We start from the raw sequence: 27,223 nt of genomic DNA, 5'->3' as shown, positions 1-27,223 counted from the left end.
CTGCGGCATTCAGTCAAACTTATTCGGGCGGCCATGATTATGTATAGCTTATACCCTTCGCAACAGGCGGAACCTCGTCTAAAACGTAAATAAATATTAGATTGTACCAAGAAATGATCGTTTGGATTGATAGAAGGAATATTTGCGGATTATGCCAGCGTGTACAGCGGCATGTAGTCGGCTACTGTACAGTTTAGAAATAGCGTTCCGCAAGTGGTGGTCATGGCGCCGTTAGCTGGCTATTTCCAGTGCAAGCCTCCCCAGCTAGGTGAAAGGCTACTAAGTACGTGACAGTCACGAGTTTTGACATACAGCTCCCTCTAGCTGCAATGGTGGTCCAGCTAAAGTTCCGGAAAAAATTCTGGAGGTTGTGGCACCTGTCTGGAAGAGCTAGAACAGGTTCCACGTGCTATGTATCTCAACTACGAGTTTCTACACGTTTACAAAAGTGTGTGTTGTTCGTGTGATAACGTGATTGATATAGTCACCTATGACTTCAGTGTATCCATTGCACTGAGAAACCTGGCCAATCTGTACATTCATCTGAATAATATCAGCTAAAAACTGCGGCCTTTGGCAATTTGAATTGTTTGTTCATCCGGGTTTAGTGACCGTTTATATGAGAAATTGTTCATTATAGCCACGACATCATTGCTGATGAAGCAGTTATTACAAATAATGACGAATCTGGACGACGGGACGGAACCACCAATGAAGTGTCTACTGCCGTCACCACTCTCGTTGATGAATACGCTCCTGTCTCCACCTCCCTTAGTCACCACCCAGGACCTGCTAATACGCAAGAGAATTAACTGTATGTAATTGTGAAATACTGTGATATAATATTTATTTTATTTATTTATTTATTTATGCATTTATTTTACCTGGCAAATACTTTGACTTCCCGCTCCCGACGAGATAGGGGAAGCACCAGTATCAGCCATGGTCAAAGTGAGAAAATTCTGGACGTGGTCGATCCTCTTGATGTCGTACACAGGATAGATCCACCTCAAGAGATCACAACAGGTATCTTTCTTACCGACTTGAAGCAATGGATTTCCCTGTTCATTTCCCTATATTTTATATACATGTGTTCTCTTGTATTCTTACAAAAACCATTAATTTATTTTTAAGGTTTCTATCCTAAAGATTATTTTTTTGAAATCTTGTAGGTTGAAATCGACCATTTACAGCAAGCAGAATGTGTAGATGTATGTAGATTCCTGTGAAGGCATTGCAACAATGTGACACATCCCCATAAATTTGGGCAACCTGGTGTAGGGGACTAACAGCAATCTGGTGATACAACTGGGATCACAGTAATCTTTTATTAATTACCGCCTTTCATGCAAACAGCTACTTCGTCTTCCGCATCTGGTGCCAAATGTTTCCTGATACGTGATGTACGCGACTTTTTGCTTACAAATTGTTACAAAAAAAAATGGTTCAAATTGCTCTGAGCACTATGGGACTTAACAACAATGGTCATCAGTCCCCTAGAATTTAGAACCACGTAAACCTAACTAACCTAAGGACAGCACACAACACCCAGAGAAAATCCCTGACCCCGCCGGGAATCGAACCCGGGAACCCGGGCGTGGGAAGCGAGAACGCTACCGCACGACCACGAGCTGCGGACCAAATTGTTACAACAGTCAACAGTTTGTAGGAGGTGGACCGTGTGCCGAAATCTCACGCCTGGGGCACTACGGATGAAGTGCGTGATCCTACATAACTGCAACGTGGTAAGAACGTCTCTCGAATGCAGGTCGTTAAAACATTGATGCACAGTTCAGCCACATGTCACGGGACTTGCAGTTTCACTGTACTGCACAGGTGGAGGGCTTACTAAAGCGAACTTTTGTCTATTCGGAAAAGCCCCGCATCAGAAGTATTCAGTTACACAGTTCTGCACATATTGATTTACAGTTTTAGTTGCCTAACAGACTACTGGTAGACCATCATTGTATGAGCCCTCTTTATTCCGTCGTAGCTCTCACTACCAAAACAGTACTCCCTCTTATTTAGTCACGACGCTATTGAAAATACACTCTTTTCCTCTGTAGAAGTCCTCATCAGAATATGAGCACTGTAAGAATGATAGCAGAGTAACAGGAAGTTTCATGAGTGTGCTGTCAGGGCAGAGTATAATGATGTAGCGATGTAGCATTTACCCATCTAACTGCTGGTGGCGGCTCCTCGGATGTGAACGCGGCAACACGATCGTAAACTGCGGACTGCTGGCTGCAGAGTGACTGGTTAAACAGTATGCAAATTTCGGGCCGAAAACGGATTATGTTACCCCTGTCCAATGGGAAACTCTTCACAAAATGTGAGATATTCATGTTATATGGAATTTCCAAACAAGTTATCGTAAACGAGGTGCGAATATATAAATATGTAAATAGTCACGGATCATCAGACAAGTAGTCTTTTTTATGTTAAAATTAGTGAACTTGCTGATTGAAAGAAGATTAAATGCCACATACAGACATTGGAACGAGTTACAAGGATGTCGTTCTCAATAGTTTCCAGCCGACAAGCAAAAGAACAAAACACAAGTATTTTCCTTTTTATTTGTAAGTGCTAGATTAATGTGACACACAAGCAGAAAATAATTGCATTAAATGATAAAAAAACTAAGATATGTAGATATAGCTGTATAGCCGCTAAGCACTGTCGTCTGGTGAGGACTCGAAGTGACGCCGCGCCGTTGTCGGGGCAAAATAGAGACCAAGGTCGGAGCTAAGAAATCACAGAAATATACATAGGGACGCCGATTGTAGTCATGGTTAAGGCACAGGTCGATATCTCCAAAGACCTTTGCGTGGACGACACATGGGACAGGTTGCTTGAAAATTGAACATGACATCCAAATGAAGTTGAAACCGGTCGCTGATAAAATTTTATTGCGAGTTAGGCTGTTGTTCTAACCCAATGTGAGACATCCACTATGGATGAATTTTGTGTGCATTAGGTTGGTGGAAAGTTGGGTTGGGTTGTTTGGGGGAAGAGACCAAACACTGAGGCCATCGGTCTCATTGGATTATGGAAGGACGGGGAAGGAAATCGGCCGTACCATTTCAAAGGAACCATCCCGGCATACGCCTGGATCGATTTAGGAAAATCACGGAAATTGGTGGGAAGTTCTTAGTGTTTTTGTTATGCATATTGGTATCCGGTTGCTATGGGTTTATTTATCGATTGTCTTTTTTATTTGTAGTTCATTTTTGCTACTGAGTTTACATAATTTCATTTTGTCATTTAGAGATAGTGAGTGGAGCTGTGGGCGTTAGAAAATGGGTGCCAAGTGGAGAAATCGGACCATTTGCGTTCAGCAGAGAGGTGACACAACGGAAACAGTCAGAAACATTTGCGCCGTGAGTGGCGATAACGCAATTTGACACAGTATGGCAAGAAAATCGTTTTGTTGTTTTAAGGAGGATCGTTTTGACATTGATGACTCTTCTTCGAGATTTGATGAAGATCGTTTGAACGCATTAATCCACAATGATCCACGTCAGTCTGCTCGAGAACTGGTAATTGTGAGGAAGTGTGATCATTCCATCATAGGGCGAGATTTAAATGCAACGGGGAAGGTTAAAAAATTGCCAGTGTACTGCTACCTCATGCTCTAAGCCAGTATTACAAATACCAGCGAGTGGCCATGTGCGCATCTCTGCTTGCTCGTCATCAACTGGCTCGTGAACAACACCTTGTACTGTTAATGGTGACGAGCAATGGTATAAGGGAAAGAAAGGAATGGCTGAATGCAAAAAAAGCACCAGAGCTCCGTACAAAGACCGCCAGCATCCACAAAAGATAATGTTATGCACCTCATGGAACAGAGACCGTGTGATGTGCTACGAATTGTTTCCTCGAGGTGTAACCATCAACGTTGATATTTACTGTCAGCAGCTGAGACGTGTTCCAGGCGCAGTCCAAGAACAACGACCAGGAAGACTCTGAGGCATAATGCTGCTCCATGATAAAGCCTACCCGTGTTCTGTAAGGCTGACAAAATACACTGTACGGGAGTTGGGTTGAGAAGTCATTCCATACCCACTTTACCCACCTTATTCACCTAATCTTGCACCCTGAGATTTCACCTTTTCCCACTCTCTATCGAACAACGTTGAAGGAACTTCCACTCCAGATTAAAATAAGCTCCGATCATGCGTCGACAAGTTCTTTGCCTCAAAACCACGTGCTTTCTATTTTCGCGGAATCCAAAAATTACTCCATGGTTGGCAGGCTGTTGTAATAGTGAGCCGTGCGGGATTAGCAGAACGGTCTTAGGCGCTGCAGTCATGGACTGTGCGGCTGATCCCGGCGGAGGTTCGAGTCCTCCCTCGGGCATGGGCGTGTGTGTTTGTCCTTAGCATAATTTAGGTTCAGTAGTGTGTAAGCTTAGGGACTGATGACCTCAGCAGTTTAAGTCCCATAAGATTTCACACACATTTTTTGTAGTAGTGAAGGAGAATATATTATTGCTGACTATACGCTCTGTTACGTGTTGAGGTTACTAAATTTGTGGGAAAACTCTACGAACTTAGTCACCACTCAAATAAAATCAAGAGTGTCACACATTTGGGCAACTTACGCTCCCATCATTATGAGGCGCAAATGAAATTTTCCATCCACTCGTATAAGCGACAGATTATTGAAAAACTGGAATTTGGAAGAAGAGATGGGTAGCTATGTTGAGTAAAATCCTCAGCCATCCATGTGAAATATCAAGAGAGTTACGTTTAAAATTCCTCAAAAACTGGAACTTCCGGGCAGATTAGAACTGTCTGCTGGACCGAGACTCGAACTCGGCTGCTTTGCCTTTCGCGGACATGTGCTGAACCGAGTGGGCCGCCCAAGCGACGATGCGAAGGCTGTGGGTAAATCATGCCTCAGCAAAAAAAAAAAATGGTTCAAATGGCTCTAAGCACTATGGGACTCAACTGCTGTGGTCAGAAGTCCCCTAGAACGTAGAACTACTTAAAGCTAACCAACCTAAGGACAGCACACAACACCCAGCCATCACGAGGCAGAGAAAATCCCTGACCCCGCCGGGAATCGAACCCGGGAACCCGGGCGAGGGAAGCGAGAACGCTACCGCACGACCACGAGATGCGGGCATGCCTCCGCAATTCCGTCTCTTCGAGGAGTTCTAGTCCGCGTTCTCGCTTTCCGCGCCCGGGTTCCCGGGTTCGATTCCCGGCGGGGTCAGGGACTTTTTCTGCCTCGTGATGACTGGGTGTTGTGTGCTGTCCTTAGGTTAGTTAGGTTTAAGTAGTTCTAAGTTCTAGGGGACTGATGACCATAGATGTTAAGTCCAATAGTGGTCACAAGGGAACCTCCCCATCGCACCCCCCTCAGATTTAGTTATAAATTGGCCAGTGGATAGGCCTTGAAAAACTGAACACAGATCAATCGAGAAAACAGGAAGAAGTTGTGTGGTGCTATGAAAAAATAAGCAAAATATGCAAACTGAGTAGTCCATGCACAACGTAGGAAACATCACGGAGATTGTGAACTCAGGAGCGCCGTGGTCCCCTGGGTAGCGTGAGCAGCTGCGAAATGAAAGGTCCTTGGTTCAAGTCCTCCCTCGAGTAAAAACTTTAATTTTTTATTTTCAGACAATTATTATCTGTCCGTTTACTTTCTTTATTTTCGCGGACTATATTTGCTGGATTCATATTGCCCACGGTATACATCTCACGTATTTAATGCACTCTCGTCCAAAGTAGTGAGCAGTCAACTGCCAGCCAGGGACCCTCGTTAGCAGGAATACTCTCTCTTCCGTGCGCTGTAGTCGACTGACGTCGTGTGTTTCGATGTTTGTTTAGCGTCCCCATACTACGGCGCAGTTATCTCGCATCGGACAGACGGACGGACTGATAATAATTGTCTGAAAATAAAAAATTAAACTTTTCACTCGAGGGAGGACTTGAACCAAGGACCTCCCATTTCGCAGCTGCTCACGCTAACCACGGGACCACGGCGTTCCTGAGCTCACATTATCCTTGATGTTGCCTATCTTGCGCATGGACTACTCAGTTTGCATATTTTGCTTATTTTTTCATAGTCCCACACAACTTCTTCCTGTTTTCTCGATTGATCTGTGTTCACTTTTTCAAGGCCTATCCACTGCGCCAACTTATAACTAAATCTGAGGGGGGTGCGATGGGGAGGTTCCCTTGTCAGAGCCTTTTGAACCATTTTGAAGTTCTAGTCCTGTAAGTTCCGCAGGAGAGCTGTTGTGAAGTTCGGAAGGTAGAAAATGCGGTACAGGCGGAAGTAAAGCTGTTAGGACGGGCCATGAATCGTGCACGAATAGCTTAGTCGGTAGAGCAACTTCCCACTAAAGGCGGAGGTCCCGAGTTCGAGCCTGTCACGAAGTATGGCAATCGCACGGTGCGCAGCGGCGGGTCGCGCGCGAGCTTACTCACTGGGCGTGGGCTCGTCCTGGACGACGAGCGAGGAGATGTCCCTGGTGAGGCCGCCGACGCTGCGCGCCTGGCACATGTAGGCGCCGGTGTCCGCGTAGGCGATGTGGCGCGTGCGCAGCTCGGTGCCGTTGCCCACCAGGTCGTACTTGCGCGGCCACTGGCGCGCGCGCAGCGGCTCGTCGTTCTTCAGCCACTCCACCTGCGGACGTCCCACCCACTCACTGCCAGCCGCCTGTCGAGCGGGCGCTGCACGACGCTAAGAGGATATTTGTCTGCCAGGGCCGTTAAACGGGAACGAAAGACTCCAGAAGGAGAAACGCTCAGGAGGTTGGGTAAACAGTGTAATGGCTCACTACTGGGGCACGGTTCGAGGCAAAAACACATATTCTTGTCCTACCGTCCAAATGAATACTATGCTTTCCTTAAAAAAATTTAATGCCTCAACTTTCATTTTTATAACCAAGGCGAAGAAGAGTGCCGAAGCTTAAGGATGAAATGCCCGTCAGGAACAGGGTACAGAATACTGAGAGGCGTAAACGAATATTTCTCTAAAAGAGATGGCTGGAAAGCATATGATCCGCATAGGGTTGAGGTATTTCGTAAATACGAGGGTGGATCAAAAAGTAATGCACCTGTGCCATAAATGATTTAATACTCAACATACACTCTAAGACGGAAGTCTGGATTATCGCTTTAAATATTCTCACTTTAAACAAAGCCTTCTTCACACAGCAAAATAAAATCACTTAATTTGTTTTCTTATAATGAGCACTCAAGTCTGTCTATAACTGCAAATAGGAACATTCATTGCTTTCTTCCAGCATAATCCGTCGTTCAGTGTACAGAAAAGAATAAAGCAACAGAGTCGTCGACTTTCCTGATTCGTCAGTTTTTAAGCCGATAAAATTTTATTTCCTGTTCGTAGCAAGAGGGCATTAAATAAAGTCACTTTAAAGTAAAGGCAAAATTTATCATAAAAGTGTATAACTGAATAAATGTAGAATTCTGTAAATCTATCAAGAGACGAAATCAAACATGACATCAACAGTCAGTCATGATAAAACACGTATGTATTCAATGAATCATGATTAGAGTAATTTAATTAGGTAGGGATATAGACACCAATGGGGCTTGTGAACAGTTACCTACAAAGGCGAATAACGTATTTTTCTTTGCCCTTATAGAGGTATTACCATACAGTCTGGATATTATATTGCTCCAGATACTATAAATGAAATGGATATCTGATTTTTTGTGTTACAAATTTATTTTGTGTAAATTATTTCCTTACCTTACACCGAGGTAACAAAAGTCATTGCTTAGCGATAAGCATATATAAAGAACCCGGTGGTATCGCGTACACAAGGAATAAAAGGGCAGTCCATTGGTCGAGCTGTCATTTTACGCCAGCTGGAGGGGCCGAACGGTTCTAGGCGCTTCAGTCTGGAACCGTTCGACCGCTACGGTTGCAGGTTCGAATCCTGCCTCGGGCATGGATGTGTGTGATGTCCTTAGGTTAGTTAGGTTTAAGTAGTTCTAAGTTCTAGGGGACTGAAGACCTCCGCAGTTAAGTCCCATAGTGCTCAGAGCCATTTGAACCATTTGTAGAAGTGAAGTAAATCTACAAACAAACAAATGATTACAATTTCAGTAAAATTGGCAGATTTATTCAAGAGAAAGAGCTTCACAAATTGAGCAAGTCAGTAACGCGTTGGTCCACCTCTGGACCTTTGCAAGCAGTTATTCGGCTCGACATTGATTGATAGAGTTGTTCGATATCTTCCCGAGGGATATTGTGCCGAATTCCGTCGAAATGGCGCATTGGATCGTCAGACCTCCGAGATGGTTGGAAGGCCCTTTCCGTAGGGCTCCAAACGTTATCTGTTGGAAAAAGATGCGGCGACTTTAGTGGCCGACGTAAGGTTTGGCAAAAACGAAGAGCAGCAGTAGAAACTGTGGCCGTGTGCGGGAGGTCATTAACTTGCTGAAATGTAGGGCCAGGATCGCTTCCCATGAAGGGCGACAAAACGGGGCGTAGAAAATCGTCGTCGTAACGCCGTGTTGTAATGCTGTAGCGGATGACATCCGAAGAGCAACTGCTGTGATAAGAAATGGCGTCCCAGATCATCGCTCCTCGAAGTCGGCCTTATGGCGGGTGACAATCAGGTCAGTATACAGTCGATGTCCGGGGCGTGCCCAGAAACTTATTTGGCCTGGAACCACATGGACTGGAGTAGAATTGACTGCAGTGATGAGCCCCACTTCGAACTGATTCCCGATTACAAGCGAAGTCGTGCCTAGAGATGGCCCAGAAGGCGGTGGGATATCAACCTTACTGTCTCCCACAATGCGGCCAGACAACCAGGAGTGTCGGTCTGGGGTGCCGTTTCTTTTCCTAACAGAGTCCCTGTGGTTGTCATCCACGGCACCCTTACAGTACAACAGCACGTCCATGATATTCTACTCACCGTTTTGTTGCCCTTCATGGAAAGTCACCATGGAATTTCATTTGAGCAAGGTAATGCCTCTCCGAACTCGGTGTGAGATTCTACTGCCGGCCTTGGTACTTTTCAAGCCTTACTTGGCCAGGAAGGTCGTTGGGCCAATCCCCAATTGAGAACGTTAGGAGCATTAAGGGCAGGGCCTTCCAACTAGCTCAAGATTTTGACGACCTAACATGCCAATTGGACATAATCTGACGTGATATCTCCTAGCAGGACATGCAACAACTCTGTCAATCTATGTCAAGCCGAATTACTGCTCGCATAAGGGCCAGAGGTGGAGCAACGCGTTATTCGTGAAGCTCTTCAATAAATCATCCAGTTTTTTCTGAAATTGTAGTAATTTGTTTGTCTCTACATCTACATAACAGCTACGGATTTGCGTTCCGTTCCGTAAATTCCTTCGTGATGCGTCGTTTTATTGTGTTGTAGAGTATAACAGCAAAATTGGTGCAGATGATACCCTGAACTGTCCTCCGAACGACACAACCGTTCAACACTGTGAACATGCATTGTATACATTTGCACCATCGTCGAACCCAAGCAACAAAATCAGGGTTTTGCTCCTTGATCCATAGTTTTAAAGGTCTTTTAGGCTCATCCATGAAGAAAATGTATTGAGATGGTATAATGGACATCAGCAATGTGAGGCGTTCGGTAAAGAAGTTTGGTAGCGGAAAAAATGACGCTGCAGATAAACCGTGCGGCGACCGTTCGATTACATCTGTCAATGATGCCACTCGAGGACGTGCTGAAGAGGTGATTCGCAGATACAGGCGCGTTAGAGCTCACAGTCAGCACCTTTAAAATCATTAGGAGAAAAATGGTTCAAGAAGCGAAACAGTGACTTTTGCAAACTCATTGTGAAGTCTGGGTTCAGCGATGGCACAAGTGTGTACAAATGCATTAGGACTACGTTTAACGCCGTTGTTGTGTGGAGGACAGTTCAGTGTTTTGACCTGTACTAAATCGGCAGTTATAAATTCATTATTAAAATCTTTGTGACACAGGAGATATTATTTTTTGATCCACTGAGTAACAAATATGTGACAAGACTGGAAGTATCGTTTCGTTACTAACTCAGAGATTTAATTACTCGCATTTTTTCCTCATCGCGCAGAGCTCCTGCCCGATTCGGGTCAGGTCGGCAGTGTTCAAATTCTTCCAACCCTTTGCCTTCAGCGGAATCGGCGAAACGGAAACGTTTCGTTACTGGCCTTTGTGCATCCCACACGTTCGTGCTGACTCGGTAGTTATCGTAGTTTTCCAATTTCTTATTATCATCAAAACAAGTTGTTGGTGACACGGAGTACCGAATACAGTTGAGTCACTGGCCACGTTTTCTTTCCTCGCATGCGTTTCGTGTCCGACTCGGGTGGAGTCTGCTATTCGTAATCCTCCGATTCCTTTTACACACGCTACAGTTTCCACCGTACGACAAATTGCCGCCTTTAGATAGCCCACAACGTTGGGGGGCGGGGGTGTTGAACGGGACGGCGGCCTTCTGCTGTCCAACGACCGCACCCTCGCCTTGTCGCCCCAGAGGACGACAGCCGGGTGGGAGAACTGCCGTGTGTGTGGCAACGGCCTACGAGAAGTAGCAGCGCCGAGATTCGGTTTAGAATAATTTTGACGCGACACAGTTCTACTCTTGCAACTTCAGCAGTAGAGCCAAAGTGTGTGTTCATCAGACAGCAGAAGAGAAAAAGCGATACGGGAAAAGATCCCACTCAAACGGCATATTGCCGTGCGGTTCTGGCGCTGCAGTCCGGAACCGCAGGACTGCTACGGTCGCAGGTTCGAATCCTGCCTCGGGCATGGGTGTGTGTGATGTTCTTAGGTTAGTTAGGTTTAAGTAGTTCTAAGTTCTAGGGGACTTATGACCTCAGACGTTAAGTCGCACAGTACTCAGAGCCATTTGAATGACGTTCAGTAAAGAAAGTATGAAGTGTCGAATACTTGTGTTTCTTGACAGTACCGAATAAATATAATACAAAATTTAGTCGCTACTTTTACAGCCCTAGATCCACATATCCTGCTTTCCAGTGAAGAAAACAAAGAAGAATCGTTAGTGTTTATTGTCTTGGTGATGATGAGGTCATCGGAGGCGAAGTACGTTAGATAGGGCAAATCGCCCGCTTTCTTTCCATAGGCATCTGCGTGGCCTTTGTCGTTAAGCAGTATAGGGAATATACGGGAAGCCTGAATGTGGTGTCCTACCAATTGCCAACCCAAGGTCTTAATCATCGCACCACCTCTTTCAGTCCCATACGCAGAACAGGATTATGAACGCTGACTGAAAACAACAAAACCATCAGTAGATGCAATATTCAGTGTTGGATAAAGCCCTCTGTAGACATACCCATGTATTATAGTCTTCAGACAAGCGGATCCTGCACATTGTCCAATACCATCCATTCACCTCCCATTAGGTCTTTACCCTATACTTTTAAAATAAATGGAATCCCAATATTACAGTATTGGGGGACATGTGAAAAACCTGTATTGTTTCTAGTAGGCAATGTAAATCGTCTGCCATAACAGTGCTTGTAACATACAGGGTGTTTCAAAAATGACCGGTATATTTGAAACGGCAATAAAAACTAAACGAGCAGCGATAGAAATACACCGTTTGTTGCAATATGCTTGGGACAACAGTACATTTTCAGGCAGACAAACTTTCGAAATTACAGTAGTTACAATTTTCAACAACACATGGCGCTGCGGTCTGGGAAACTCTATAGTACGATATTTTCCACATATCCACCATGCGTAGCAATAATATGGCGTAGTCTCTGAATGAAATTACCCGAAACCTTTGACAACGTGTCTGGCGGAATGGCTTCACATGCAGATGAGATGTACTGCTTCAGCTGTTCAATTGTTTCTGGATTCTGGCGGTACACCTGGTCTTTCAAGTGTCCCCACAGAAAGAAGTCACAGGGGTTCATGTCTGGCGAATAGGGAGGCCAATCCACGCCGCCTCCTGTATGTTTCGGATAGCCCAAAGCAATCACACGATCATCGAAATATTCATTCAGGAAATTAAAGACGTCGGCCGTGCGATGTGGCCGGGCACCATCTTGCATAAACCACGAGGTGTTCGCAGTGTCGTCTAAGGCAGTTTGTACCGCCACAAATTCGCGAAGAATGTCCAGATAGCGTGATGCAGTAATCGTTTCGGATCTGAAAAATGGGCCAATGATTCTTTTGGAAGATATGGCGGCCCAGACCAGTACTTTTTGAGGATGCAGGGACGATGGGACTGCAACATGGGGCTTTTCAGTTCCCCATATGCGCCAGTTCTGTTTATTGACGAAGCCGTCCAGGTAAAAGTAAGCTTCGTCAGTAAACCAAATGCTGCCCACATGCATATCGCCGTCATCAATCCCGTGCACTATATCGTTAGCGAATGTCTCTCGTGCAGCAATGGTAGCGGCGCTGAGGGGTTGCCGCGTTTGAATTTTGTATGGATAGAGGTGTAAACTCTGGCGCATGAGACGATACGTGGACGTTGGCGTCATTTGGACCGCAGCTGCAACACGGCGAACGGAAACCCGAGGCCGCTGTTGGATCACCTGCTGCACTAGCTGCGCGTTGCCCTCTGTGGTTGCCGTACGCGGTCGCCCTACCTTTGCAGCACGTTCATCCGTCACGTTCCCAGTCCGTTGAAATTTTTCAAACAGATCCTTTATTGTATCGCTTTTCGGTCCTTTGGTTACATTAAACCTCCGTTGAAAACTTCGTCTTGTTGCAACAACACTGTGTTCTAGGCGGTGGAATTTCAACACCAGAAAAATCCTCTGTTCTAAGGAATAAACCATGTTGTCCACAGCACACTTGCACGTTGTGAACAGCACACGCTTACAGCAGAAAGACGACGTACAGAATGGAGCACCCACAGACTGCGTTGTCTTCTATATCTTTCACATCACTTGCAGCGCCATCTGTTGTTGAAAATTGTAACTACTGTAATTTCGAAAGTTTGTCCGCCTGAAAATGTACTGTTGTCCCAAGCATATTGCAACAAACGGTGTATTTCTATCGCTGCTCGTTTAGTTTTTATTGCCGTTTGAAATATACCGGTCATTTTTGAAACACCCTGTAGGTTTGAACTGCTACAGCAAAAAAAAGTAAGATGGCCAATCGGAATGACACAGACCACACATGCGCCACGGGACTGTTCGGTGGCCGTTGTCTCATAGAAGTTTTGTTTACGTACTCTTCTTGTTTTGGCTCTTTTCCCCATCTTGTACTTCATCATTCCTCTTGTCTTTCCTTGTCGCCCAACATGATATTTTTCACCTGTTAGAAAACTGCACACCCTCGGAAATGGTGCCCAGGCCACAGCATCCATATTGGCTCTCCTTTCAGCCATTCTTTAATTTATGCCAGTAACAAGGTAGTTTTCCGCACACTACTGAATATCAAAATAAATTTTATAAGACAGGTATAAGGAGAAATTAACTTCTTTGTGCGAATAAAATCTCTCTCCTTTGCGCGAAAAATGTAAATCCACTTTCTATGAATTAAGAGGAAATTTTTGATCCTCCTGACTGAAAGTTATTTGGATTTGTGCATGTTAACTCCACAGAAACAGGGAAAGCGTAGTGACTGAAATAGTCCTAATAGAGTTATACTCTTTTGCCTAACTGAAGTTGAGGTCACCTTTAGGAGGGGAAGTTTCTGAAAATCACCAAAAGTGCCAATTTTCAATTAAGTTTTTATTTATTAATAGTACTCATGGACAATAAGTTCCCAACGTTTCATTGATGAAATCGCATCCGAAGTGGTTCAAAAATAATTAAATGTGCGTCGTGACCTACTTGTCATGCCCACTTTTTGAAGCAACACTTCATTACTAGTTCGGTGAACAACGACTCCGTGGATTACTTTCAAGCAAACATTCACGGGATACATCTAGAAGGGACCAATATATACTCTTTGGTTTTATAGCCCATCTGTGACTCTGTTCCGTATCTCACAAGGTACCCCTTGAGAGAGACGTCACAGGTTCAATCTTTAGTAACGCTCATTTGAAGTATTGCGTTAACAGTCACGACGAGAAAAATATAACTCATCATATGCCTCTGGAGGGCTAAAGAAGACGAGTGTCCAAGAGGTGCACATATCAATCTTGTATGGGATGTATATATTACACTTCACAAAATGGGCATCGTCGATACTAAAAAAATGTTCGAAATAAACCATTAACTTTCACCATGAACGCCAAATGAAAAATGGCGCACCACAGTGACGACAAAGGTTTGCACCACCAAGATCGAAGGCGAACTCCTTGGAAGTTACAAACCGTACGGGACAGTCAGCTAGGAAACTACTCTTAAAGAACGCATATAGAATCATTTTGGTGTAACAGGACGATCAGAGCTGATGGAATGTGGTGGCATGTAATCGAATGTGAAACAGGTCTGTCGTGGAGCTTGTGGTAAAACTAACTGCCCCTTAAGGTGTAGATGCAGATAGTGTAATAATACGTTTTACTGGCACAGGATAACCAAATATCCAGAGGCTGAATTTGTCCAGTGGTTCCAGATGGTATGAACTGCAATGTCGCACACTTTTCAGGAGGGATAGTTTGCTCTAAAGTAGTATGATTTTTATACTTAGACCGGGAATGAAGAAAAAGTAAGTTATTTTGACTAGTTATTGGCCATAAGCAGTGCTCACACCATAGCTGTAGTTGTCTTACGCCCATGTTCTCCCTCATGTTTCTATGACGTAAATATTCCTTACTGCCTTTGCAAGATAACGTACACGAGGAAGGGTCGTTGGAGGTAGAGCACTTCCAACTTCTCGCAGCACAATAAATAACTTTCCAGTCAATTTATTTTCCAAATTAACAGACGGCACAATTGTATACAAATGGTGTAAAGCATTAATGTTAGCTGATCTTGATACAACTCTACTGGTATCTTTAATTTCCGGGGTTTTTTTCATATGCTTTTCCTCTTCAAAGTCAGACTGGTCCGAGAGGAAGTTTGTTTACATCATCTACAAATTTTCGGGGCGGTTCTGCAGTTTGTGCTGCATTGTCAAACTGACGCTTTGTTTGCAATTTCTTTATCTTTCAGTTCTGTAGCACTGTTTGAAGTTACGTAACCATCCACTGCTTCTCTTGAAATCACCGTAATCCATGCAGCACACAATTTGATGTTCATAACGTAGTATTTCACTATCTTGCACATCTTGTAAATTGTACCGAGCATCCTTGAGACTCGCAAAGACCAGTGATTATCAGTAGTTCTTATGCACTACGCGGTTATACTGCTCCGGCCTTATTCTAAACCTGTTCATAATGGGTTTTTTACTATGCAGCGGATAATGTTCCATGTACGTAATTATGTTTGGTATCCGTTCCCCAGAGACCGATTTTCCTTTACTGTTTTTCACTGGAGACGGGATTTAAGACTCCCTGCACGACAAGAATGATGAACTACATGGCTCGACAGCTTTTCAAAATCAGTTCCACTTGTTAAGCATCTATCATCATCATTGTACCCTTATGTACATTGTCCTCAGAATCGAGCGTATACGATACCACACATTCCGCTGACTCATCTGGCAGGAACGCTAATATTTCATCTGCCATTTCATTCTCACTCTGCGAATTTTCTTGGGTTCTTTTTGACGAAATGTCAACTTTTACAAGTGTTCTGGTAGATATAATGCAATGCTCTTCTTTGTATCAACATTACTAGCGCTGTGGCACTGTTGTCAATTACTCGTTGACTAAACAGTTGAACTACGCTCCGTAGCCACATACTGCTCTCATCATTGGATATCTCCAGTCCCACCCCTGTTTGCTATTAGCAGCCAGTACTGTTGTGGCGTGGTAGACATTACGTGGAGCGTCGAATGCCGTGAACATGATTGGCCATTTGCGACCTCGCACTCAAGGACTTCCTTGTTAGAAACAATAACAACCCAGCTGCTTTGATTATGAAGAAGTAATTCTTGGTTTGCCACGTACTCATGACGAATTTTTATAAAAAATTGTAGCTTATGATGCAGTTCTCGTATTTAATTATAGGAAAGTAGGGAAGATGAAGGTATTAGATAGAGTGGGCTTGAAGGTCGGAAATTTCATTCAAGACTTCTTGGGAAAAATAGATTTACATCGCCTTTCGGCAGCTGTAAAGGCAGTTGAAGACCTGGTGAAGAAAAGAAGGCAGAAAACAAGATTCCAGATGAGAAGCCTTGAAGGATCAACGGGCGCTAAGTAGATTTCCGGGACCTTTTGAAGAGGCGACATAAGAAAAAAACGTTACGTTTAACTTTGTACTGCATTTCCTGAGAATTATATACCTTATATACCTTTTTCTTAGAATCTATGAAGGCTAGATTTATGAAATTTTTGTACACTTATTTCTATAAATCCAATAAATATTGTGTAAACTTCGAAATTCTGAGTGGAAGTTGAGTGGGATATCGAGAAAAATGCTTGGAATTTTGTATGAATTTTATATTATACTTACGGAGTTATAATTAAAAATTATTAAAATTTTCCTGTTCGACGTATTCAGAAAACTTCATGACAGCAACATACTACATGTAAGGAAATCAAACAGAGAAATTTTGTAGAAATATTTGAACAGTTCCTATAGTTAAAAATTATTAAAATTTTCCTGTTCGACATATTCAGAAAACTTCATGACAGCAACATACTACATGTAAGGAAATCAAACAGAGAAATTTTGTAGAAGTATTTGAACAGTTTCTGAGAAAAAAGTGCATATGTTACTTTTGAAACTGAAATTTTCAAATTCTGTAGATAAAATTTAACATATAGAAGCCAAGAAACTTAACTGGAAATGAGATAAAATTTAACATATAGAATCCAAGAAACTTAACTGGAAATGAATTACTTTCATGCAAAGCATGGGACAAAATTTCATACTGTTTCTTCAGAATTGTGGATTTGGATCTTTTAAATAGTGAGGATTTTTAATGAAGTCCACCTTAAGAGAGTTACAGTATCTCATTTTTCTCCTGTTTATAGTCTTATACCCTTTTGCCTGAAAAAGTGACCCAACTATGAAGTTAAGAGTTTGTCCCCTTGTGGAGTGGCAAATAGAACAGCCTATTTCGGAGGGACTCTAGGACACCATCACATATCTGAGAAAAGTCTGTGCGAAATGCCAGTTGTACTGTTTCGAAATATTAGACAATTGACAAGCAGACAAGTGTGCCACGAGATCGTCGAAACACTCGAATCGCATTCATGACGACAGCTGTTCAGATTCCCGTGCGGCCGTTCTCATTTAGGTAGTCCGTGACTATCATAAATCGCCTCAGGCAGATGCCTTTGAATAAGACACGTCTCATCTCGAGCTCAAGCTGCATCTCTAATGACCTAGATGTGAACTGCTCATTAATCATCAATGTTGGTTTCTTTTACTTCATAAATGGCAGACATACGAGCCTTTCACAAGAACGGCAACTGAGGGAAAGGAATTCCTTCACTGACTAGAAACAGTCAGAAAGTAAGTCGCAGGAAAGCTATAATTTTTCCCTACCGAGCTTTCCACGTCAATAGGCACGAATTTTTGAAGAAATTTTGGAAGTCGTAGAGTGTGTGAAATGTATGGGTTATTGAGACATGTACTCTTGGACTTCATACGTGTTTCCTATATTGAAGTGTGTTCTGAGCTTTGCAAGGAGCATTTCGCAATTTAGCAACTACTACATGGCCTTTAAGCCACTGCGTAATTCGTAGTAACGGACGCTTCTGCGCATTTACAGCATGTGTTGGTGTTGCTCTTACCTTAGGGAAAGGCTCTCCCACGACGTGGCAGAACATGGACGCCTGCTCCCCAGGACGTCTGTACTGTATCTTCGGCATCACCTTCACTTCCGGTATTGCTGCAAACGTAATAGACGGACTAGAAGCGATAGAATGCCACTTTCTTATCTAATGGACAAGTGCCATTCGTGAAGACAGTTATGTAGTATATTGCGAGGGCAGAAACTTGCAGTAACACTCTAAACAATCTTGTGTACTTCATGAGCGAACAATATTGTCATCCAGTTGAGACAAAGTCGAAGTGAGGTCTTGGAACTAAAAAAGCTCGCTGTACGTTATTAGGAAGTAACAAAAAATGGCTCTGACGACTATGGGACTTAACATCTGAGGTAATCAGTCCCCTAGAACTTAGAACTACTTAAACGTAACCAACCTAAGGACATCACACACATCCATGCTCGACACATGATTCGAACCAGCGAATGTAGCAGTCGCGCAGATCCTGACTGAAGCGCCTAGAACCGCTCGGCCACCGCGGCCGGCAGGAAATAACAAAACTTCCTTTGAAGTACTTACAGAACAGAATATGAGGCTCTAAGTCACTGCTGAGAACAACGCAAATAGTCGATCAGACACGACTTTTTGCTGCCATCGTCCTTCACTTATGTCCACATTCCTACTATGTTGCTAATTATTATCTCTGACTTGGTATAACATCGTATAGTTACCTTACGTTTTACATTCAATTATTATTATTATTAACATTATTATTATTATTTCTTTCTTTTCTCAGACGTTATGTCTGGTCAAAAATGGAAAGTGACGCGGACCTTGATCAAGTGTGACTTCCTTTTAACTGTACGGTATATGTTATATTGCATTTAGGAACTTTCGGGTAACTGAACATGTATCAATAATTACAGATTTCTGTAGTTGTATGTATAAGTTTGGATGTAGCTGTATTGTGTTGATGTACTGGTGGATATTGTGTGGTATGAGTCCTGTAGTTGATAGTATAATTGGTATAATGTCAACTTTATCCTGATGCCACATGTCCTTGACTTCCTCAGCCAGTTGGATGTATTTTTCAATTTTTTCTCCTGTTTTCTTTTGTATATTTGTTGTATTGGGTATGGATATTTCGATTAGTTGTGTTAATTTCTTCTTTTTATTGGTGAGTATGATGTCAGATTTGTTATGTGATGTTATCTGTTATAATGGTTCTGTTCCAGTATAATTTGTATTCATCATTCTCCAGTACATATTGTGGTGTATACTTGTATGTGGGAACGTGTTGTTTTATAAGTTTATGTTGTAATGCAAGCTGCTGATGCATTATTTTTGCTTCATTGTCATGTCTTCTGGGGTATTCTGTATTTTCTAGTATTGTACATCCACTTGTGATGTGATCTACTGTTTCTATTTGTTGTTTGCAAAGTCTGCATTTATCTGTTGTGGTATTGGGATCTTTAATAATATGTTTGCTGTAATATCTGGTGCTTATTGTTTGATCCTGTATTGCAATCATGAATCCTTCCGTCTCACTGTATATATTGCCTTTTCTTAGCCATGCGTCTTGATCGATGTGTGGCTGTGTTAGATGATATGGGTGCTTGCCATGTAGTGTTTTCTTTTTCCAATTCAATTTCTTCGTATCTGTTGGTGTTATGTGATCTAAAGGGTTGTAGGAGTGGTTATGAAATTGCAGTGGTGTGGCCGATGTATTTATATGAGTGATTGCTTTGTGTATTTTGCTAGTTTCTGCTCGTTCTAGAAAGAATTTTCTGAAATTGTCTACCTGTCCATAATGTAGGTTTTTTATGTCGATAAATCCCCTTCCTCCTTCCTTTTTGCTTAATGTGAATCTTTCTGTTGCTGAATGTATGTGGTGTATTCTATATTTGTGGCATTGTGATCGTGTAAGTGTATTGAGTGCTTCTAGGTCTGTGTTACTCCATTTCACTACTCCAAATGAATAGGTCAGTATTGGTATTATTATTATTATTATTATTGTACTGCCTAACCAATGTAAAAACAATGTACGGCCCCTTCACCTTCCAGTTCTTACTGCTTCATTACCTAATGCAAGAGTGACCTCTTGTAAGAACGGCATATATTTCTGAATATTCGATATCCCGCTGATTTCAGAAGATAAGCTTTTATAATTGCTGCAGTTCCTGCATATGCCTGACGACGATCCAAATCATCCACTATAACGTTATCTATTTGGAGGCATACTGATTATTACAGACATACAACGATGGTCTTGTTGCGAGAAGGAAACAGTTAAAATCACTGTAGATATTTACTGCCACTCGTCGGGATGCGTATGGAGTATGAAACCAAAGTCTTGACATGTGGTGGCCAGAAGAGTTATATTATTTGTAGGGTCAACCCAATACGCTGAGTAATTTATTAAAAATGTGTAGGATTTCAAACGGCCAAAGTTCACACAACTAAGCCTGTCAATAGTATAGAAGGTGTATCAGAACTCCACGGCAAGAGTATTTTGGTATCAGGGATCCATGGTCGCCGGTGACTCGTTACAGAGCTTTTGCATTTCGTTTGTTTTCATGCCATTGTTAGCTTTATGTCTGTATAATACTGTAAACAGTGCTCAGCAGTGATAATGTCGACGGTGTGATTATGGATGGGTTTATGGTTGTAGATCAGGCTAATATGCACCTCGTTATGGGTTCACAGAATTTAATGGGGGGCTGGGAGCATAGGGGGCGGTGGCGGAGGGGGAAGGGACGCACAGCGTCGCTATGCGCAGCTGTTCCCACAGCGACGGTAGCCACATCGCAGGACTTTGTGTCTGCCTGAGGACTGTTGCATTACTCTGTCTTGTGTGGCGCATGTTTTACTGTTGCATATTGCAGGCTTCTTCGCTGTTATGATGGTATTTTCACAGAAATAAGGGTGATTGTAGTGACAAACTGAATAAATCACAATTACATTACTACTCTGTAACGAGCCGCTGGAGAGCATGGGTCCCTTGTAGCAAAATACACACAAGATATCCTCTAACAGCCTCTGAAAGTTTGTCAGTGGTTTTCTCGTTGGCTCCGTACGAACAAATTGTTCAGAACATCAACATTAGTTTCCGAAAGACTAAATTTAAGCCTACATTTAGCTTACATACTAGAGATTAGAACAGTGTCCATCACTATCAGGAAGAATCTATTTGCATTAGTCTATGGACACAACATATTTTTGTCTAATGACTGCCGGCCGGGGTGGCCGAGCGGTTCTAGGCGCTACAGTCCGGAACCGGAGACTGCTACAGTCGCAGGTTCGAATCCTGGCTCGGGCATGGTTGTGTGTGATGTCCTTAGTTTAGTTAGGTTTAAGTAGTTCTAAGTTCTAGGGGACTGATGATCTCAGAAGCTGAGTCCCATAGTGCTCAGAGCCTTTTGAACCATTTGTCTAATGACTGCCGGTTTCGGTAGCAAGAAACATCATCAGGATATCCTATTTTGAAAAAAAATTCGAGTACGTAGTTCTTCAAGAAACATTTACAAAATATTTTTCTCTGTGACAGCTAACTCGTTGTATAAAGTGCAACCTTAAAATATTGGCAGCTTATAAACCATGGAGCGTGGTTGCCAAGCTCGCTTACCGAAGTAGTCATGTCATTCACTAAAAGTACTACAGAATGCAGTGAGTTCCACAGGCGCAAGTTGCGGTCTCATATGATATAATTGCGCGCTAAGCACAGAGTTCCTTTTTATTTCGTAAAAAATAGTCAGAATGCAAAAGATATCTAAAAATGTAAGTTGCATGAAATTATGGAATGTAAGAATATGACTAACAAGAGGAAATAATGAAACAATCAGTCGGAACTGTAGTGAAACATTAAAGACAGAATAATATACATGAATTGCTATGTTTCATTCGGCGTTTGTGTACGATGCTTTCCGCTACAAAACATCGCTCGGACCATGAAAAAAGTCTGTGTACATAAGAGGAACTTTTATCATCACTGGCTGCACTTTGCTTCTATTTAAAGCATATCATAGACATGTACTTTTAGTGTATGACATATTTGCTTGGGTAAGTGAAGGTGACTACTGCGAACCATGTGTAAGAGGCTGCCTGTATTTTAAGGTTTCACTTGATACCGTACTTCAGCTAACAAAGAGAAAAATATTTAGTAAATGTTTTTATTGTAGCGATGCTCTGTTGATAGCTCCTATATTGTAGACAAAAGTGTTTTTAAAATACCTATGTCGTTTGGCCTCTCTAATCGCCCAACATAGCAAAGAACAGCTCACGATTTGGCCCTCTGAGCATAGTCAGATACAATAATAAGCTAAAATACGTAGGTGTCACTTCAAACAGAACGCTGAAAACCATAAACACTTTTCCAAGATAGCTAAGAAGGCGCAAAGAAAGAGTGAACCTGTGAACCTGCTAAGGAACTGGTGTGTAGAACATGCGGAGCAAATGTATCGCTTCACTACGGAGCATCCCCTGCGTCGCTTTACTCTGCAGCAGAATATAGCTCACCAGTTTCACTCTGCAGTGCTCATGCGAAGAAAGGTGACGTTCGTTTGAAAGCGGCTATGATAACTATCAGTGGATCAGTAATATCTACTCCTGCATGTTGGTTACCAGTACTATCAAAGATCTGTCCAACTCTTCCTCGTCGAAAGGTGTCTCTTTACATCCTCTGCAGCAAATTCCTAACATTAACTTACTCCCTCTTCACGAAGGTCTACTTTTGCTAGCTAGCAAAGGCCATAAATTTCTGAATACCAGCGTATGGAGAAGATGTCCAAATGATCTCCACTGAGTGCAGTACAGATTCTGAACGGAAACGTGAGTGGCATGACACTAAACACGCGAGCATCGACCTTGATAACAACACAAATGTTAAATTTCCAGTGTTTTATCATCCTGGAGAAGTTTGTATACAGCTTAATAGAATATGAGTGCCCTATTATGCGTTTCTCTGGAGATATTAAGAGCCTGCATGAAGCATCAGCGAGGTGCTCAGCTGGACTGAGTGTTCCGACATTAGTGTGTAATTTGGGCTGTTGAATGTTTATATACACTACTGGCCATTAAAACTGCAACACTAACAAGAAAAGCAGAGGATAAACGGGTATTCAGTGGACAAATATATTATACTAGAATTGATATGTGATTACATTTTCACGCAATTTGGGTGCATAGATCCTGAGAAACCAGTACCCAGAACAACCACCTTTGGCCGTAAAAACGGCCATGCTACGCCTGGGCATTGAATCAAACAGAGCTTGGATGGCGTGTACAGCTACAGCTGCCCATGTAGCTTCAACACGATACCACAGTTCTTCAAGAGTAGTGACTGGCGTATTGTGACGAGCCAGTTGCTCGGCCACCATTGACCAGACGTTTTCAATTGGTGAGAGATCTGGAGAATGCGCTGGCCAGGACAGAAGTCGAACATTTTCTGTATCCAGAAAGGCCTGTACAGGACCTGCAACATGCGGTCGTGCGTTATCCTGCTGCAATGTAGGGTTTTGCAGGGGTCGAATGAAGGGTGGAGCCACGGGTCGTAACACATCTGAAATGTAACGTCCACTGTTCAAAGTGCCGTCAATGCGAACAAGAGGTGCCCGAACCGTGTAACGAATGACACCCCATACCATCACGCCGGGTGATACGGCAGTATGGCGATGACGAATACGCGCTTCCAATGTGCGTTCACCACGATGTTGCCAAACACGGATGAGACCATCATGATGCCGTAAACAGAACCTGGGTTCATCCGTGTTGGGATCCAGCACGGCGTTCCGTATTACCCCCCTGAACCCACCGATTCCACATTCTGCTAACAGTCATTGGATCTCGACCAACGGGAGCAGCAATGTCGTGATACGATAAACCGCAATCGCGATAGGCTACAATCCAACCTTTATCAAAGTGGGAAACGTGATGGTACGCATTTCTCCTCCTTACACGAGGCATCAAAACAGCGTTTCACCAGGCAACGCCGGTCAACTGCTGTTTGTGTATGAGAAATCTGTAGGAAACTTTCCTCTTGTGAGCACGATGTAGGTGTCGCCACTGGCGCCAGCCTTGTGTGAATGCTCTGAAAAGCTAATCATTTGCATATCACAGCATCTTCTTCCTGTCGGTTAAACTTCGCGTCTGTAGCACGTCATCTTCGTGGTGTAGGAATTTAATGTCATGTAGTGTATGTAGGTCGTTCAATAAGCAATGCAACACTTTTTTTCTCGGCCAATTTCGGTTGAAAAAAGCGTAATTTGTTTTGGGATATCGTGGAATATTCCCGCTTGAGCCCCTATAGTTCCATGAAGATCCAATAGTTGGTGGCGCTATGCGTTGCCTTCAAAATGGCGTCTGTAACTGAAGTGTGTTCCAAGCGGAGAGCTGTCATTGAGTTTCTTTTGGCGAAAAACCAGAGTATCGCTGATATTCATATTCGCTTGCAGAATGTCTACGGAGACCTGGCAGTGAACAAAAGCACGGTGAGGTGTTGAGCGAGGCGTCTATCAAGATCACAACAATGTCGCACAAACCTGTACCATCTCCCGCATGCCGGCCAGCCCCACACGGTTGTGCTACTCTCAGGAAATAGCAAAAATGACTTCAGCGTGTTCGTCGCCACAAAAATTCAAAGGAACTTCTCCTTTTCCATGGGAACGTAAGGCCTCACCCAAGATTGCACACGCTGGAGGAGCTCACAAAATTTCATTGGGCTGTTCTTTCCCATCCATCCTATATCCAAGACCTCACACCTTCCAACTTTTATCTGTTTGACTCAATAAAGGATGGTGGGGAGGTTGTTGATGCAGCAAGACGTTGGCTCCCACCAATAGAGCTGTACCATGGAGGCACGCAAGCCCTCCCAGTAAGGTGGCGTAAGTGTGTCCCATTGATGGAGATTACATTGAAAAATAGTGTTTTGTAGCCATAATTACTATAATTATTAATTACTATAATTATTAATTACTATAATTATTAATAAAGTGTGATCCTCGACTCCTGTAACCGAGGAGCGTACATCGCGAACCCGGGGCTCAAGGATGCAACAGCTTGAAAAAATTCAAAACATAGTGCCGCACTGCCCGCTGAACGCCTAGCGTTTCAGTGACGCAACCCGCCCGACTTGGCTCGGCGCCAGGCCGGCGCACCTGGGGAAGCGTGCCGCTGGAACGACTACAGCACGCGTACGTCATAATCCCCGCCTGCTGGTGCCTGCAGAGTTAAAGTCCGTTATCAGTGCGTTACGTAATCAAGGTCACTCCTATCTTATATAAGCGGGCAGTGCATGCCAGCGGAACCATTCCGCTGTGAGCTCTATCTGCAACAGCATTGAAGCACTATGCCTCGTCGACGTGTGTATCGTCATCGCCGCCAGCGCACTCCCGTCTACAAACATATAATCAGCGTCGAGAATAAACTTGGAGGAAATGGAACTGCCCAAGCTGTTATATTGAATGTACCTATATTCTTTCGTGGGTCCAGAGTTAATTTTACGCTGGACATTGCTACTGGAAATTCCGCCGACGAAAGATGGTGGGGAGGTTGTTGATGCAGGAAGACTTTGGCTCCGACCAGTAGAGTAGTACCATAAGACGGAGTAAGTGTGTCGCACTGATGGATATTACATTGTGAAACAGTATTTTGTAGCCATAAGAGTGGGGAATAAGATGGTGTATTGGAATCCTGTGTAAACCCAACCTGCTAAAAAATTTAATGTTGCTTTCCTTATTGACCACCCCTCATCGTATAAGTAGTTGCACATGAGCATCTTTTCTTGTTTTTGTAACTGACGCATACTATAATGATCTTAAAAAAATGTTCAGATGTGTGTGAAATCTTATGGGACCTAACTGCTAAGGTCATCAGTCCCTAAGCTTACACACTACTTAACCTAAATTATCCTAAGAACAAACACACACACCCATGCCCGATGGAGGAATCGAACCTCCGCCGGGACCAGTCGCACAGTCCGTGACTGCAACGCCGAGACCGCTCGGCTAATAATGATCTTGATAATAATAATAATAATAATAATAACTCCACTCTTTGATCATAAGATTGTCTGATGATGGTACATTGATCCGAAACCGATAGTCATTAGATAAAGTAAAAGTTCGATAGAGGACTAAATCAAATAATTTTGTCTAAGTTTAGTATATTTCATAATTCACAACCAAATTATTCATTATATTAAGAAATGTAAATTAAGGTTTGAATTTCTTATACGTTTTCGTAAATACATGATAAGGGAAAAAGCGGTGTACTGAAATTAGTATGTAGTTTCTCGCTCCTCCGTGAAAGTAAGTAATCAAAGCTGCAAGGTTCTGCCCAGAATTAGTATTGGAATCAGTGTTTGTTTTGAAAGTACTTGACAGGAAGAAAGGGGCTCGACTCACTGTGCACGGTGAGCACGTGCGTCTGCACGACGTCCTTGTTGCGCTGCGCGTGGCAGGAGTAGTTGCCGGCGTGCACGAGCTGGACGCGCGTCAGGTAGAGCGAGCCGTCGCTGAAGACGCGGACGCCGACGCCGTCGCCGGCGAGCGCGGCCAGGTCGGCGCCGTGGCGCCGCCACACGATGGGCGGCGGGGGCGTGCCGCTGACGTCGCACTTTATCTCCACGTTGTCGCCCACGCGAGCCGACAGCCGGTTCACCTGCAGCGCCTTGTCCAGCGACACCACCGACACGCCTGCGGAAAGCAGCCCGGCGTTTCACAGAGTGCCCAGCAAATAAAGAACCGCTTCTTCTTTTCAATAGAGTATGGCTTAGCCTATACTATACTACTGGCTATTAAAATTGCTACACCACGAAGATGACGTGCTACAGACGCGAAACTTAACCGACAGGAAGAAGATGCTGTGATATACAAATCATTAGCTTTTCAGAGCATTCACACAAGGTTGGCACCGGTGACGACACCTGCAACGTGCTGACATGAGGAAAGTTTCCAACCGATTCCTCATACACATATACAGTTGACCGGCGTTGCCTGGTGAAACGTTGTTGTGATGCCTCGTGTAAGGAGGAGAAGTGCGTACCATCACGTTTCCGACTGTGATAAAGGTCGGATTGTAGCCTATCGCGATTGCGGTTTATCGTATAGTGACATTGCTGCTCGCGTTAGTCGAGATCCAATGACTCTTAGCAGAATATGGAATCGCTGGGTTCAGGAAGGTAATACGGAACGCCGTGCTGGATCCCAACGGCCTCGTATCACTAGCAGTCGAGATGACAGGCATCTTATCCGCATGGCTGTAACGGATCCTGCAGCCACGTCTCGATCCCTGAGTCAACAGATGGGGACGTTTGCAAGACAACAACCATCTGCACGAACAGTTCGACGACATTTGCAGCAGCATGGACTATCAGCTCGGAGACCGTGGCTGCGGTTATCCTTGACGTGATGATATGGGGTGCCATTGGTTACACGTCTCGGTCACCTCTTTTTCGCATTGACGGCACTTTGAACAGTGGACGTTACATTTCAGATGTGGTACGACCCGTGGTTCTACCCTTC

General features: G+C 43.6%; 1 protein-coding gene across 1 annotated transcript in view; it reads right to left on the bottom strand.

The window, feature by feature from the left end:
• The window catches only part of LOC126107615 (follistatin-related protein 5-like), a 181,397-nt gene that overhangs the window by 77,499 nt on the left and 76,675 nt on the right, over positions 1 to 27,223 (bottom strand). Inside the window, exons 7-9 of the mRNA XM_049913341.1 lie at positions 26,105 to 26,395; positions 17,730 to 17,827; positions 6,444 to 6,642 (exon numbers count right to left, since the gene is read on the bottom strand). Of these exons, the coding sequence (XP_049769298.1) occupies positions 6,444 to 6,642; positions 17,730 to 17,827; positions 26,105 to 26,395 (588 nt within the window). The remainder of the gene's footprint in view (positions 1 to 6,443; positions 6,643 to 17,729; positions 17,828 to 26,104; positions 26,396 to 27,223) is intronic.

This window comes from Schistocerca cancellata, chromosome 1 (genome assembly GCF_023864275.1).
Source record: "Schistocerca cancellata isolate TAMUIC-IGC-003103 chromosome 1, iqSchCanc2.1, whole genome shotgun sequence".
Lineage (NCBI taxonomy): Eukaryota > Metazoa > Arthropoda > Insecta > Orthoptera > Acrididae > Schistocerca > Schistocerca cancellata.
This window is presented reverse-complemented; position numbering and strand designations above follow the sequence as displayed.